This window comes from Crassostrea angulata, chromosome 1 (genome assembly GCF_025612915.1).
Source record: "Crassostrea angulata isolate pt1a10 chromosome 1, ASM2561291v2, whole genome shotgun sequence".
Lineage (NCBI taxonomy): Eukaryota > Metazoa > Mollusca > Bivalvia > Ostreida > Ostreidae > Magallana > Magallana angulata.
In genome coordinates, this window is record NC_069111.1 from 45,856,838 (window position 1) to 45,872,696 (window position 15,859).

The 15,859-nt window shown below is 36.1% G+C and overlaps 2 protein-coding genes across 7 annotated transcripts in view; both read left to right on the forward strand.

Moving 5' to 3' along the window:
* The window catches only part of LOC128178414 (uncharacterized), a 43,447-nt gene extending 38,951 nt beyond the window's left edge, over nucleotides 1–4,496 (forward strand). For all 6 annotated transcript variants that reach the window (XM_052845561.1, XM_052845595.1, XM_052845585.1 and 3 more), the window contains 4 exons: nucleotides 100–185; nucleotides 1,456–1,549; nucleotides 2,195–2,308; nucleotides 2,465–4,496. In XM_052845561.1, coding sequence (XP_052701521.1) covers nucleotides 100–185; nucleotides 1,456–1,549; nucleotides 2,195–2,308; nucleotides 2,465–2,599 — 429 coding nt within the window. In that variant the 3' untranslated portion in view covers nucleotides 2,600–4,496. The remainder of the gene's footprint in view (nucleotides 1–99; nucleotides 186–1,455; nucleotides 1,550–2,194; nucleotides 2,309–2,464) is intronic.
* Nucleotides 4,497–5,506: 1,010 nt separating this feature from the next.
* On the forward strand, nucleotides 5,507–7,545 carry LOC128188108 (neuropeptides capa receptor-like). The gene has a single exon (XM_052858953.1). The coding sequence runs from the start codon at nucleotides 5,709–5,711 to the stop codon at nucleotides 7,023–7,025; it is 1,317 nt and encodes a 438-aa protein (XP_052714913.1). The 5' UTR covers nucleotides 5,507–5,708; the 3' UTR covers nucleotides 7,026–7,545.
* Nucleotides 7,546–15,859: the final 8,314 nt, after the last annotated feature.

Genomic DNA, 15,859 nt, shown 5'->3' on the forward strand with positions numbered 1-15,859 from the left:
ACAGCACATTTTAACTTGAGAGCTAGAGGACACTTCAATATAATGACTGCCGGTTACAGTTTTTGACATCTTACATCAGCGTTGATCTGTTTTTTGTAGATATTAAATCTGACAGGAAGAAGGAAGGTGAACTTCAAACTGTTCTGTGTCATCGCCGCGTTATCCGAGAGGATCACCCACATGGAGTAAGTGCACAATGGTAGATGTGTTGTGTGATGGGATCCAGAAACAGAGAAATGATAGGGATTGCTTGAGAGAATAATGTTAACATATTGCTCCATCTATTCGCTCCTATGTGACATTCTATTTATTTGACATAATATCCACTTATACAATGTAGTACAGAAGTATATATACTTGTATGCATGAATTTGTTGGGTTTTTTTAAAAACAAATTATGAAGCTATGAACAGCCCTGGTTGAAAAAGAGTTGCTTTGGGGAGGGGGATTGTTTTTGGGAGTTGATTTTTAATCAACTCTCCTATGCAGTCACTCGGACAAACCGAAAGTGAAACAGTGTTTGGACCTCAGCACAAATCATTGCTCCTGACAAGACTTAGTTCTTGAAAATAATTGATGAATTCGATGTAATGTATGCTAAAGCATTGTTTTTCAAGGAAACTTATTTACAAATACCTTAAAAATAGTCAGATTTTAAATGGTACGAACAATATAAATATTTTTTGTAGTTGTATGTATTCCTACGCCAGAGTTCAATATAGTCTCGTTCAACTCGACGCTCGGCTGTCTCCGTAAACCCTTGTCGGAGATTTACGGTGTCAGCCGAGCGTTTGGTTGAACGAGACTAGAGTTCAATATAAAATAATTGCTTGGATCCATACAATTTTCGAGAAATATTTCTACCACTGATACATAGTTTGATTGAATTAATTTTATCTTTAAATATTATTTAACATGATTCCTATGGAGGTTTCTCGACATTCTAGTCGAAAAAGTTCAAAAATTCATATTATAAAAATATGCGTAATTCAAATTAGAAACTACGTATACATGTACTTGTCATGCAAAATAACATATCATTGATTTTAAAATAAATAAACATCGACAAAATCAACTCCCGTCAGTTCTTCAGTACTTTGATTTACATGGGGAATTATGCAACTGCATGGTTTTTGAGAGGAAGAAAATAGCCCAGTCAAGTAGAGAAATGTCCCTCTTATGAGAAAAAAGTTTACATTGTTGAGAGGATTCAGGGTCATAGAGAGAACATAGAGTACTCTAGAATGATACAAGTTCTGTACATGTATGTACTCAGCTTACTTTTCATGATAATGCACAAAAACTTGATTAGACACTCTGTAGATAGGAACCAGGCATTCAGTTGGTCAATTTGCCTGTTTGATGACATTTTTATCAACAGATCGACTTTTAATATGCATTTTAACATTTTTTTGGAGATAAAACATCTGTATTATTATCTTTTTTTAATTACAGTCCAGTAATACGGGAATTACTAAATAAAGAAAAAGGCTGGAAAAGAGACACGAATGACTACGATACACTGGATGTTAGAATGAATAGATCAAAGGTTTGTAAAGACATCTACATTTATACTGATATACATTCATAAAGATAATAAGTCTCCATTGGTCAATATCAATGACTGAAATACTCGACATTTGATCATTCCAACCTGTTTATTTTATAATATTTGTTGCAATAATGGGCAAATTAAGAATGAAGCACAGTAAATTGTGTATAATTTACCGAATTTACAAAATCTTTGGGTGAATTCAGTGTTACAGAGATTGATAAATTCTGTATGATTTACAAGATTATTACTATGAACAATTTATTTTAACTGTAAGTTTATGCATAAAATAGGGAACATATATTCTCTTAACAAACAATCTGGAATTGGAAAAACTAAAAATAAATAACTATATACAGACATAATAATCAAGAAGAATTCTCCCAGTAATATGAATTCATAGTCTGATGAACAAAGGAAATTAATTGAAATAATAACTTAGAGTATCACCAAAAAAAATAACAGACACTAGTAAAATATTGAGAAACATTTCTGGTCAAAACTGGTAACAACTGATGGTCCATTGACCCTGCATGGCAATACCTGCAGTCACTGTAATGCAATTTCTCCCTCAGAATGATGAATTGGATACCTTCCATTATATTGTAGAACTGATTAATTTGATGGTATTTTGTTCTTTAGGAACTGTTCCAGCTACTGGACGAGGGAGACTCTGTGCCTTTTGGAAATGCCTTGGCATCAAGTTTGGCAGTAGAGCTCACGGCTGGGGGGCTGTCTCCAGAACTGACCAACTATGTAAGTCTGATAGTATATTTATACTACATAAATATGCATCATAATTTAAGTTGCATTATTTTGTAAATGAATATGCTCTGAAAATGATATGCTTTTTCTAATTTAAGGAAATTAATATTTTTATTACAATATTGAATTTGATATGTGTTTGAACAGGTAATGAGCAAGTTCAACAGAGAAGGAAAGGGCTATGTGGACTTTTTGGACTATGTGACGTATGTTCCATTGTTCATAGAAATCCATGAAAAAATTATCAAAGATCCGCTGTGCTCAAAAGTGAGAATCAAATAGCGAAAGATCCAAGGGGAGATAATCAAAGATGGATGGATAGAAGGGAAAAGTTTAAAAGTGTGCTGGAAAGTTGGGGCAGATCAAGTAGTGGTGCATAAAAACTAAAAAACAAAGAAACAATCATTATACAGCAATAATTATCAGTCAGTATTTAAAAAGTAATCTAATGGAAAGCTTGAAAGTTTTTTTGTAAAAAAGGTAATAGTATTATTATATGGTTAAGATTTTAATTCAAACTTATTTGTACAAAAATTCTTAAATTGAGCATTAACTTGATTGAACTCAACATCTAGATAAAAAATAAAGGTGAAATTAAATACAGATCAATTAAACTCTCAACACAGGTTTCTCAAATCCTATGATATCTTTGATGTAATTGCCTTCAATTAATATTGATAGAATGATTAAATTTTTCATAAGAGTTACATCAGTCTCTAGGAATTTATGTTTTGGGGTGTTGTTTTTTTTTTTTTACCTTAAAACTGTCCAGTTTCCCCCATTATTTCAGTTAGAATTATGTTTTATATAATATTATATGTAATCAAAGGTTAAATGTCTAGGAAATTGAAAAGACATTTGTTAAAAAAAAATGCTCAATTTTATTTCCTTTTTTTCCAAAAAGTTTTAAAAGAAAATTTCAAATGTTTGTCTAAAACAGTTCCATGAGTGTTGACCTGAACTGGCAATTTATTTATAGGCAATAATATGTAGAGTAAGTGTGGGTCACTTGTAGTTATAACATGTATGTTTTGAACATGCACTCTATTAAAGTGTGACTGTGGTACATTTACTAGGATGGGCAATAGCAGCCGTGAATAAGTACTCTAGTATTTTGGTACTGTTTTAGATTTATACTGAATTTGAAGATTTTTAAGAGGTTGATCATGTGAAATAAGGACTTCCTGCCATATTCTATATACGTGGTACATATGTAGATATATTTATGATTTCTGTGATTTTCTGACTGCTGTAATCATTGCTCAATATTGTTCTTACCGTACTGTACATGGTATAAAGTGCTATTTTTTGGCAGTCGTTGGAGAATTGCTGATCGAATGGGAAAATAGTTATCCTGATTATGTGTAAGAGAACTACACAATTGTATTTATGTGCACATGTGTATTGCATTCAGATGTTTGTATCTTTTATATATGCATGTGAATATACATGTACATGTAGGTACTTGAATGATTCATGTGAATTTTTAAAAATAATAATCCCAGTTGCAATATGTAAAACTCATTTTGATCAATGACATCAGTATTATCTTAATAAGGCACCTTACTTTTGTTTGTAAGTGATGGAAAATTTCTGCCTTCTGGAAAATATATTCATATTAAATACTTTAAGCTGATATCTATTTGCTCTGTGTAAGCTGCAAAACCTCAGAGGTAGACCAGATGTATTAAAGATTTGTTATAAGTATACATATATACACATGATATTTGTAATCTGTTGTTAATTTGTTTACTGTTGATTTATGAATCAGTATTAATATCTACTGTCAATCTGTGATGTTATTTTAAATTATAACTGTGATGCTAGAAACATTCCATCCAATGTGAAGAAAATTCATATTTTTATTCTAATTGATTGGCATGTTTAGATTTATATTATCTTTTATGGTGGCAATATACAATATACTTGTATTTGGATTTGTTTTTTAACAGTTGTGAAAAAAATAATCATTTTACTCTGCTCAATTTTAAGAGGAATTACAGCAATAATTTTTTATAAGGCATTGACTTTTCTTGAAATTGTAGAAAATGTTTCAAAAATATTTTATAAATCTTTGAATGTAGGCACTGTTTAAGCAATTTGTAATCAATCAATTGATTATTAATAAAAAATTATAGCAACTGTTAAATTTAATTATATTAAAGATATAGAAATTATACATCTTTGTATATGTCTATTTTTTATTTATCAATTCGTCTTTTTTGAAGAATGTACATTTCTCATTTGACCATTAAACTAACAATAACGGGTCATTAAAAAAACAAGGAAAGGAATTAAGGATTCGACAGTTCTTTAACTGAATACTTTACAAAACAAGATAGAAATTCAAGTACTTTCTTGTGACTTAAAAGTCAGAGAAAAAAATTGACCTTGGCCTTAATTGGTGTTTTGTAGAACTTCAAAGCTGGTTTATGTTTTACATTGGGTTGATCCGTCTGTTGCTTGTTAAACTGTGCTCGTTATCTACAGAATGCACGATCACTTCATAAAGTTATCGATAGAAGTATTCTTTACAGTTATTTCCGTTGAAAGTCGATTTAATCAAAGGATATTCTGTAATTATTTTGCATTCTTCAACTCACAGAATTAATCGACGAATTGTCGGTGTTTTATTAATCATCCGTTTTTGTTGCAGATAACTCTATAATATGGGGCATCCATGCATTTGATTTTACGAATTGTAGAACTGAAATGTATCTACGCCCTTTACCTCTTACGATATTGCCAGAGAGAGAGAGAGAGAGAGAGAGAGAGAGAGAGAGAGAGAGAGAGAGAGAGAGATTTACTAAGATTCTTGGGCTTATACATGGATTAGCGGTATACAATGTTATCATTACTAAATAAATTAATGTATACATTTTTTCCCGTTAATTAATGACAAAGGTACATGATGTTGAAACTCGTTATCCTAAAATATGTGCTTTTCAGCAGAATTTAACCCACATACATACATGCATCGATTAAACTTAATACATGTACATGTAATGTCTGTTTAATATGATTTTTTTGGCCAACAGTAAAGTTGTGAGTTATGTCATTGTCCTGTGGCTGTGGTTTGTGTGAGTGAAGAACTCTAAGTGACGTTTCCGTTCTCCCACCTCACGAGAGTTCACCCCCCCCCCCCCCCCCCCTCGTCGTCGCTCTTTGTTTTACATGTAATCTTGACGTTTAACACTTAACCTTCTAACAAACATTGCGTGCGGCTCATTCAGCTACGTATCAGAGATAACCCCAACAATGCTTTTCCCTTTTTATTGTGTTGCTTTGCTATTGATAACTTGCTTCCCTCAGGATTTGGATACCTTCTAAAAGTGAAATTTGCTTACTTCGTCCGTAGTTTAAAGTGAGTAGATTTTTCCTGTTTTAAAAAATGAATGTGTCTTTATTGTCTTTTAACGAAACGGACAAATATTTCGCAACCCTACTTCAACGATTTAACGACAACGCCATAAAAGATAACTTCATTCCAAGTCTAGTGTTGACAATTTCGATGATTATGATCGGAATACCAGGAAATGTTCTTATTATCGTAGTTTACATGAAAAGATGGAAGAAGTCCACCAGCAGAATCTTTATCCTTGCTCTTGCTTTTAACGATTTGTTCAACTGTTTATTCACCATGCCGGTGGAAATCTACTTTATATCAAACATTTACAAGACGGATTTGCCGTATCTGTGCAAAATTTCTCGATTTTTCACTTTTTGGACCAATGACGGCTCCTCTTTGATATTAATGGGAATTGCCGTGGACCGATTGCAACGTATTTGCCACCCATTTAAACTACAACTCTCTATATCAACAGTAAAAAAAATCGTGATAGTGTCAATGGTGGCCTCTTTAATGGTGGCGTGGCCATCCTTGTTCATTTACGGAACAACTAATATGCAAATACCAGTGGACCGAAATAAAAGTGTTAATGCTAAACTGTGTCTCTATGCAGAGACACCTAGCGTTCGACTGGACCACTCTGTGTTTGTGTTTTTCATCATGGTAGGGAACTCTGTGCTGGATGTATTCTTCCTTGTTGTATACGGAATAATCTTGTATCACGTCAAAAACTCTGGCAGAGAACTTCGAAAAATGTCAAAGGCGAACCTGTACTCGGGGAACGAATTCCGTAAGACGTCCGATGAATTGCCTGCAAACCAAAATGGTTTCAAAACAATGTCAAAAGAAAAGAGCAAATTGGCTGTCAATTTTCGTAAAATGTCTTTAGTAGAAATGAGTTCCAGAAACGACACCAGGAAATTGTCAAGCCAAGAGTCCAGTTCTAAACCAATAAAGCGCTTCTTCTCGGAGGAATGTCTGACAGTCGCTGCTAGGAGGAAACTCTTTGCCCAGAGTCGTCAAAAGTTGTCCAGCGTTTCCAGCATAAGCGGAAGTCGTAGAACGTTATCCCTTGGCAATGACCACTTCCGGAAGGCCAAGACCACCATGATGTTATTCTCAGTGACGGTTTTATTCATTATATCTTTCGTTCCCTATACAGCGTTAATGACCATTCGGAACTTCGACTCTGAATATTACAACCGGTTATCCGCTTCCGGGAAGTCGATATATCAGTTTTTTATTCGTTCGTACTTCCTGTCCAACGCTCTCAATCCCCTTATTTATGGATATATCAGTGAACATTTCAGAACTGAGTGTAAAAGTGTTCTTAAAAATATGTTATGTTTACGCTCATGAGCTGTTTTAAATACTTGGGATACAAGGCAGACTTTCCAATAGGCCCTTAGAACATGTACATGTAGCATGACCAACTATATAATAGTTTATTCTAAAAGTTGTCTTGGTTATGATTGGAGCGCATTAGACAAAAAGTTTGGTTCATTAAAAATACATATTACAAAACTCTTCAATAGGCTAGAATCGTCTCTCTGTACGCTATGTACATTAGTCAGGCCAACAAAATTTATTCTTCATACTGCCACAAGCTGACGTGCAATGAAACTACATTTCGAGTACAATTTTTGTACAGATTGTGCAGTGTATATATGTAATGCGTTTGTTCATTGATACATAATTGACTTTTGTATAATTGAGGACAGGAGTATACTAGTATATGATTGCTCGAGTGCATTTCTGTTTTAAAATGTGTGCAGTGTACATATGTATATGTCTAATGATCATCCATGTAAGATATCATTTAATTAGTATACTTAAACAATAAAATGCTTTCTTTGCACTGGCGTCGGAAGCAAATTGAAAGTGGGGGAGGGGGGGGGGGGCTAGACTAATCCTCAGAAATGTTGAGAAAAAAAACTAATTCCCAAAATCATGGAAATCCTAATCCGGGGGGGGGGGGGGGGAGTATACCTATACTTAAAAAAAATCATAGGTACCAATCCCCCGCCTCCCCCAAATCAATTCCTAATCCGTGGTTGGGGGGGGGGGGGCTAGTATGCCTATGCCTCCAACTTCTCAGTCTTTCAAGGTAAAAGGAACAATTATCTTTGCTGTGAGAAAACGTGGGGAGCTGAACCCTCTATGATGCTATGTTCCTAATGGTTAGGTCTAACTTTGCAAAAGTGGGGGGAGGGGGGGGGGGCTAACCCCCCCCCCCCCCCCCCCCCCCCAGCCCCCTCGGTTCCGACGCCTATGCTTTGGTGTTTCATTCGGGATATGAAGGTAGCGACATTGCAGGAATGTAAATTTTTCCTGCATCGATCGCTACCTTCATAACTCGCATGAATCATCAAAGAAAGCATTTTATTGTTTATATTAACATCTTTCTTTAACTAATTAATTAATTGATTATAAAAAGTAAGTAAAATTCACTAATTTATTGTTATTGTAGCAAGTACGTTAGCTAAATGAAACAGCCAAATCGTCTCCTGTGAGACTTTGAGTCTGAAATCATCATGATTATTTCATGCGGTCCGTGATTTTACTAAGGTCGCTGTAGGTTTAGACCAATCGATAAACAGGGCGTGTCAATTTTAGTCCTGTTATTTCAGCCGCTGTAGATTTCGACTAATCGATAAATAGGGCGTGTAGATTTTAGTCTGGCTGTTTCTATATGCATATAAACTAGGAATATATTGACAAACGCATGCTGGATACACCTTCCAAAGCAATTAAGTGACTACTTGTTTTCCCAATTTCACGATATCTATTGCTGCCTAATCAAGTTCTGGCCCCGGGGCCATAAAACTTAGATGAGCTTACTTTTGATTTCAGTCTCACTTTTACAAAGGAAATACATAGTGGAAAAGTGAGACTTAGATCAAGAGTGAGCTCGTCTAAGTTTTATGGCCCCGGGTCCTGTTCATTGAATTACTTAATTACATTTGATGTTAATACTGCATTGTGTGAATCATAGAAGTAATTCTGTTAGTTGAGAATGTCTTTAATGTGTGGTTATGTTGTCAAGTGCAAATATGAATAAAACAAAACACGATGTTTATCGTCCGATGAACGACATCAGGATTTTACACAACCATCGAAGTTCTTTTTGTTTTGATTCCATTTCTCATTTGAATTTTTAATATAGTCACTTGTATATTCTACAATGATTAAAGGATCTGATATACATGTACGTATTGAGAACGTTGTGCCTATGTTATTCTCAGGTATTGGCATTGAAAAAAAAGTTCCGATTTTTTGTACGCTAACACTGATATCATTCAATCAGGATTAAGAATTGCAGTTTTCAAAGTCAAATTTGCATGGTCCATGGACAGTTATTGAGACATGGACTACGACATATATCCGGGGCTGTGCGTACAGTGTCTGGATTAAAGACTGATTGATTCTCTATGACGTCAAAGACCACGACAGCATCTTCGGAACATTGTGTACATATTGTGAATATTTTGTCTTGCATATGTAAGACCAGCAGATTCTATGTATTGGATCACAGACCAGGATTTGCTAGCCTGAAATCAAATTCAAGCACATATGTAATATTATGTAACTTTGTGTACAAATTCATTAAAAATTAATACACATGAGGTAAATCATAATGCTTTTCAGATTTTAAAGTTTGAATAAAATGTATTGTTATAAATTGGGTTTTGACGTTGTGTTAAGCACCTCAGTATCGCCATGGAGTGCAGTCGGAGTCAAACCCGTAACGTAAGAGTTATACTGCAGTGAATCTAAAACAGAAAATATATTTACCCTAATAAAGATACATGATACTAAATCACTCGAAATAATCTATTTGTACATGTAACTATAAAAACCAACGTGTTTCTAGTTTCAGTGTTTCCAAGTGTTATGAACGTAAACAATATCACTCGGTACATCAGTACTTTTAAAGTACATGTACAGCTTTCTCACGAAATGAGTTTAAGACGCGCGTGTTGTGTGCATTAGGGGCTTTGGTGTGATTTGTCTTCATAATAACAGCAGCTGAACCAGCGGTATATCCCGCCCAGGTTACGATAAGCTGTCCCCTAAAGTACACGCCCAGGGTACGACAAGCTGTCCCCTAAAGTACACGCCCAGGGTACGACAGGCTGTCCCCTAAAGTACACGCCCAGGGTACGACAGGCTGTCCCCTAAAGTACTCGCCTACGGTACTAAAGGCTGTCCCCTAAAGTACACGCCCAGGGTACGACGGGCTGTCCTTTAAAGAACACGCCCAGGGTACGATAAGCTGTCGCCTTAAGTACACGCCCAGGGTACGATAAGCTGTCCCCTAATGTACACGCCCAGGGTAAGACTGTCGCCTAAAGTACACGCCCAGGGTACGACAGGCTGTCCTTTAAAGTACACGCCCAGGGTAAGACAAGTTGTCCCCTAACGTACACGCCCAGGGTAAGACAGGCTGTCCCCTAACGTACACGCCCAGGGTACGACAAGCTGCCCCCTAAAGTACACGCCCAGGGTACGACAGGCTGTCCCCTAAAGTACTCGCCTACGGTACTACAGGCTTTCCCCTTAAGTACACGCCCAGGGTACGACAGGCTGTCCTTTAAAGTACACGCCCAGGGTACGATAAGCTGTCGCCTAAAGTACACGCCCTGGGTACGATAAGCTGTCCCCTAATGTACACGCCCAGGGTAAGACAGGCTGTCCCCTAAAGTACACGCCCCGGGTACGACAGGCTGTCCTTTAAAGTACACGCCCAGGGTAAGACAAGCTGTCCCCTAACGTACACGCCCAGGGTAAGACAGGCTGTCCCCTAACGTACACGCCCAGGGTACGACAAGCTGCCCCCTAAAGTACACGCCCAGGGTACGACAAGCTGTCCCCTTAAGTACACGCCCAGGGTAAGACAAGCTGTCCCCTAATGTATACGCCCAGGGTAAGACAGGTTGTCCTCTAACATACACGCCCAGGGTACGACAGGCTGTCCCCTAAAGTACACGCCTACGGTACTACAGGCTGTCCCCAAATGTACACGCCTACGGTACTACAGGCTGTCGCCTAAAGTACACGCCCAGGGTACGACATGCTGTCCCCTAACGTACACGCCCAGGGTACGACAAGCTGTCCCCTAAAGTACACGCCTACGGTACGACAAGCTGTCCCCTAAAGTACACGCCCAGGGTACGACAGGCTGTCCCGTTAAGTACACGCCCAGGGTACGACAAGCTGTCCCCTTAAGTACACACCCAGGGTACGATAAGCTGTCCCCTAAAGTACACGCCCAGGGTACGATAAGCTGTCCCCTAAAGTACACGCCAACGGTACTACAGGCTGTCCCCTAACATACACGCCTACGGTACGACAAGCTGTCCCCTCACGTACACGGTCGTAATGATGACACAGAGCTGGCAGACACTAAGCTGACAGTTATATCCACTCTGTTCAGTGAATTGATTTATCTCAATTTAACATTGATTTCGTACTTACATGTACAATGCATTTCTTGGGCGTTATAGGCTTTGAATGCCCTGCTTAAAAATCGTTTTATTATTACACAGACATCGTGTCTATAGATAAGTTTGAATTTTTTTAAACTAGTAAAATGGGGAGATATTTTGTTATTAGATGAAGTTTTCTCGATCACATATGGGTCGCAATACAATCAATGATCACGTCTATCAATCAACTAAGCAACCAATCGATTGATCGATTGATCAATAAATCAAATATTCAACCGTTCACTGAACTTCAGGGACTCTGAGTGGCAACAGATCCCGAGACACAAACACTTTGGATTTTTAAAAATAGATTTTATGTTAGAAAGGTAAATGTCGTATAAGATCTGAAGAATAGAAGGTCAAATCTCTTTGAAATGATCATGATAAACATTAAAAGAAAAACTCGCACTATGACCAAGTTTGAGCGTCTCAAGATGTTTGGTACATTGAATCTACTCCGGAACAAGCCTGAAGGTCGTTATCTAAGAGGGCGAGAAGGTTCTCCATCCATAGGAGCCTTAGAGGTTCAGTGACATGCATATGTTTCTCATCTTATTGTAAGAAACAATTGGTCAGCATAAGACCCCATCTTCTTAAGATGGATGTGTTTAATGCGTATTCAAGTGCTAGTAACACCTTGAAAATGAATGCGCAATTATCTAATTTCTAACACAAACAAGACTGTTCACCCTCCCCCCCCCCCCCCCCAATAAATAAAAGACTTATAAAATTAAACAGGATCATTTTTCCAATTTTTTATTATTGATTTAAATGCGATTAAGCATAATAATAATAATAGCTTTGTTATTAGACAGGCTGTGTATTTTTCAATAGAGAACCTTATAAGTTTGGATAAACAATAACAGCATTTTGCCTCTTTCACTTTCAGTATACATGTACATCTAAAAAAAAAAATCCCCCCAAAACAAAGTGTAATTGTTTTTTGATTTTGATGATTTATTAATTATTCTGTCATTTTGCCGACTTTTGATTTACTTGTAGCATTTAAGACAAAAATAACACGACGAGAAAAATGATTCTTTCTGAAATTAGGATCTAAATACGATTTAACTAAACAGAGTCAAATCCATTTATCAAAAGGAAATCATGTTTAGATTTTATCATATTTACATTTTATTTTTTTATCAACTCATAAATCTCGGCACATATTTTACAACTATTATTCCCACAATAACCTGCGCCTCCTGGTATTAGACTTACCATCGGCCTTAAATTTTGAGCTATTAGCCTAACTTGTGACGTCATTTTGTACTTGCATCAGTCATCCTTCAAAAAATTCAATTGACAGTTATTTGCATTTGTATATATATTATGGACTAGGTGAGCAAGCAGTTGAGCATCTGTTCCCAGGGCTCAAGCTTTTGCTTTGCTTGTTTGTTAGGGATGCCCTAAGGCAAGAATTGATGCCTGGCTCCCACATTTTTTAAGCAGCCATGGCCAATCATCGCACAATAAAACTTAAAATAAAATACTGTGTAGTTGTTTTTCCTGTATTTCATCTTTGATAAATATTTATATAAAACCCTGTGAGTCATAGATTCACAAATCTAAATGTACTACATGAAAGGAATCTTATGTCAAAGTTTAGATATCACTTGCTATATATCTGGTTTTAATATCTCATTCCAGTTTCATTTATCCCTTATTATCTCCACTTGGAAGGGAACTTTTAAAAATCTACACTTGAATGAAGTTGAAAGACGTTCACCTAAGGACGCATTGCGCCAAGTTTAGTTGAAATTGGCTCATTTGTTCTATCTTGAAAAGATGATGGAAATATAGAAAATTTACAATGGTTAACCATAAGACATGAATCGGACATTACGGTATAAATCATTCATACATTCATTCAGGTATAGTAAACGTGGTTGTTTATTCTTCATCATACTCGTTGATTCTCTTCTCTGCATCACCTACCACGCTACCATCTTCTGTTGGGTAATTCGGTATGGCATTCACGCATTTTCCCAGCTTACATCTCCGTAAGTGTCCAATGTATCATGTCGGTGGATCTCTCGCCTCGTCACAAAGACACAAACCTATCCCGTCATTTCATACATATCATCCTTAATCTTACGTCATCAGCCCTGGAAACACGCCTCTTTATCTTACGATGATTACTTTAATGAATGATTGAATAATTTTCAAAAGTTTTCGCATGATGACATGTGGCATTTTGAAGCAAAAACATGATCAAGACTAATATTATCAAATAGTTTTTCATACTACTCTATTTTCACCGCTACCGATATCAGTCTACAATCGATCTCTTTAAAAACATATACATATAGATATTTTAGGTAAATGAAAAAAATTGTGAGGGGTGGGGATATAGGGGTTAACAATGTATTCAACGAGGACGCACAATGCAAAAAATCAATTTAGATATATTAGTGGAATTTTTCTACATATACAATTGATAAAGTTTATCATCGAACTTTACTCCCGCGTTGAACTTTGTTTTCGTAACGTATTTCTGATTTGATAGGTAAGATGGTCTTCGCCATTTTTTGGCTATATTGGTCTCCTTCTAAAGAAGAGCTCTGTAAAATGTACGGTAGCTATCTTATCAAATCGTTAATGAAAACTTTCTTTTGATAAATGTAAACTTCTTGAATGAAATATATTTAGGCGTTCACATTGGCAGCAGTTTGCGACGTTGAACGGGGTGGGGGTGGGGTCTTGGTACTAGTATTTAATGTACCGTGATTCCATGACTAAAGAGTCAACTTATTGTTTGAGACTTATTTTACCTTTGTAAAAAATTAACGAATTCAACTGCGATTTCTGTTAAGGTTTACTGGCCAAAGTATACCGAGAATGCAGAAAGTATTGCAAATGATCATGCACTGAAACACAGTTTGACAAAAGTCCCAGAGGGAAAAACAGCCCAAGAAATGATTGCGCTACAAAAACGTTATTTGCTGACTTTTACTATTCTGATGTACACAATTGAACCAAACATGACTTACTACTTTAGTAAAGCTTGACATAGAACATAGAACAATATAGTTTAGCATGGTCTACTAACTAAAGCATAATATAACAATATGGCGTATTATAACACACTGTTGTAAAAGTCATAACGTGTAGTATAGTACAAAACAGTTTAAGTGTTACATCAGTTATAATTCGATACAGGGTCAGGAATTTGAAACAATAACATAGCCCTACTGGTCGTGGTAGTTGTCTAAAGTTTTATCAAAATGTTGCTTTCTTTTTTGAAGAATGAGCTATTAAAATTAATGTTACATTTCTATTTCAAATAATTATAAAAAAGCAGCCTATGTCAATAAATAAAACTAGATGCTGTCATTAGACAGTAATACCCGCACCATGTGTTTGCCCCTAAATAACACTGTTTTGTACCAGTTTAATTAAAAATGAAGGCTACATGCAAACTCCGGTAATACATTTAAAATTTATAATTTTCATAACTGAAGGATGAGATCCCTGCCCATATGATAATACACATCGTGACATGAGCAGCACTTTATGTGCAATTTGGGGTAGAACTGTTTGCAGTGAATTTTCAGTTAATCAATAATCTTAACATTTTATGTCATAGAAAGTATAATGGTCTACAGAATTATTATAAACAAAATTAAAAATTAAATTATGCCCCCTCCCCGTGGCGGTTGCCGGTTTTAGATTTGCTTCTGTGTGCCTACATGAACATCATCGTGTGCACAGATTTAGAGAAGGGGTGGGAGTGAGGGGTCCAGCCCCCCCCCCCCCATGAAAATTCGTAAATTACCAAAAATACACCTTGGACCCCAATGCTCTTACAGACATGTAAACGCTCTAACCCATTGCGCTTCAATGTTAGGTAACATTATTTGGGGGGTAAATATTTAATCAATATTCAACATACTTTATTGTTTATCTCAATAGGAAGTATACATGTACATCACAATATGCAGGTGTCCTGCACCACCTTAAAGCTGTTATTTACCTAATAAAATAGTGCAAGTGGATTTGAAGAATAGGTCATAAAAATACATGCATGTTACAAATGACTGATCTTTGTCTGAAGTTACGTACACAACACAGGTTTGCATGTCTCATTAGCGGGTACTAGTTTTACCCAGCTCTTCGATTAGATGGGTTTACGTGTATACATACATGGGTGTTGCTAAAACGCGGAACGGAAAACGGAACGGAAGGAAAACGGAAAATCTTATCTAATGTTATTTACCTCATAGATTTGTTAAGTATGCTAAAACGATATACTTTATGTACCTTTTTAAATTTTTTTGAAAGATTAGCAATATTAGATTATTTATTCAAGAATATTTATTTCCTCAAAATTAACAGTACATGCATTGACCACTATATTCTGTCCCAAAATATCCTCGATTCACTTTTTGCTGTATATTTATATATACCTCAGGGTTCAAGCGATTCTCTTTTAGAAGCATTAAACATTCTCATTATTCTTTCTTTAAAACGTCCTCTCTAGCTTACCAGCTGGTATAAATACACGGCTAAAAATAAAGAAGTCTACGGGGTTTTGCATTTTAACAGACCCGGATGATAGTGTTGAAAAATTGTGCAAGGTCTTCTGAGTGACTTCCAAATGGAGAAAAGATGTCAACATTTTCCATTATAAATCGTCCAAATGTGCTGCATGAATATTTTGGGATCGACAGACTATAGTCCCAATATATAATCGGAAAATCA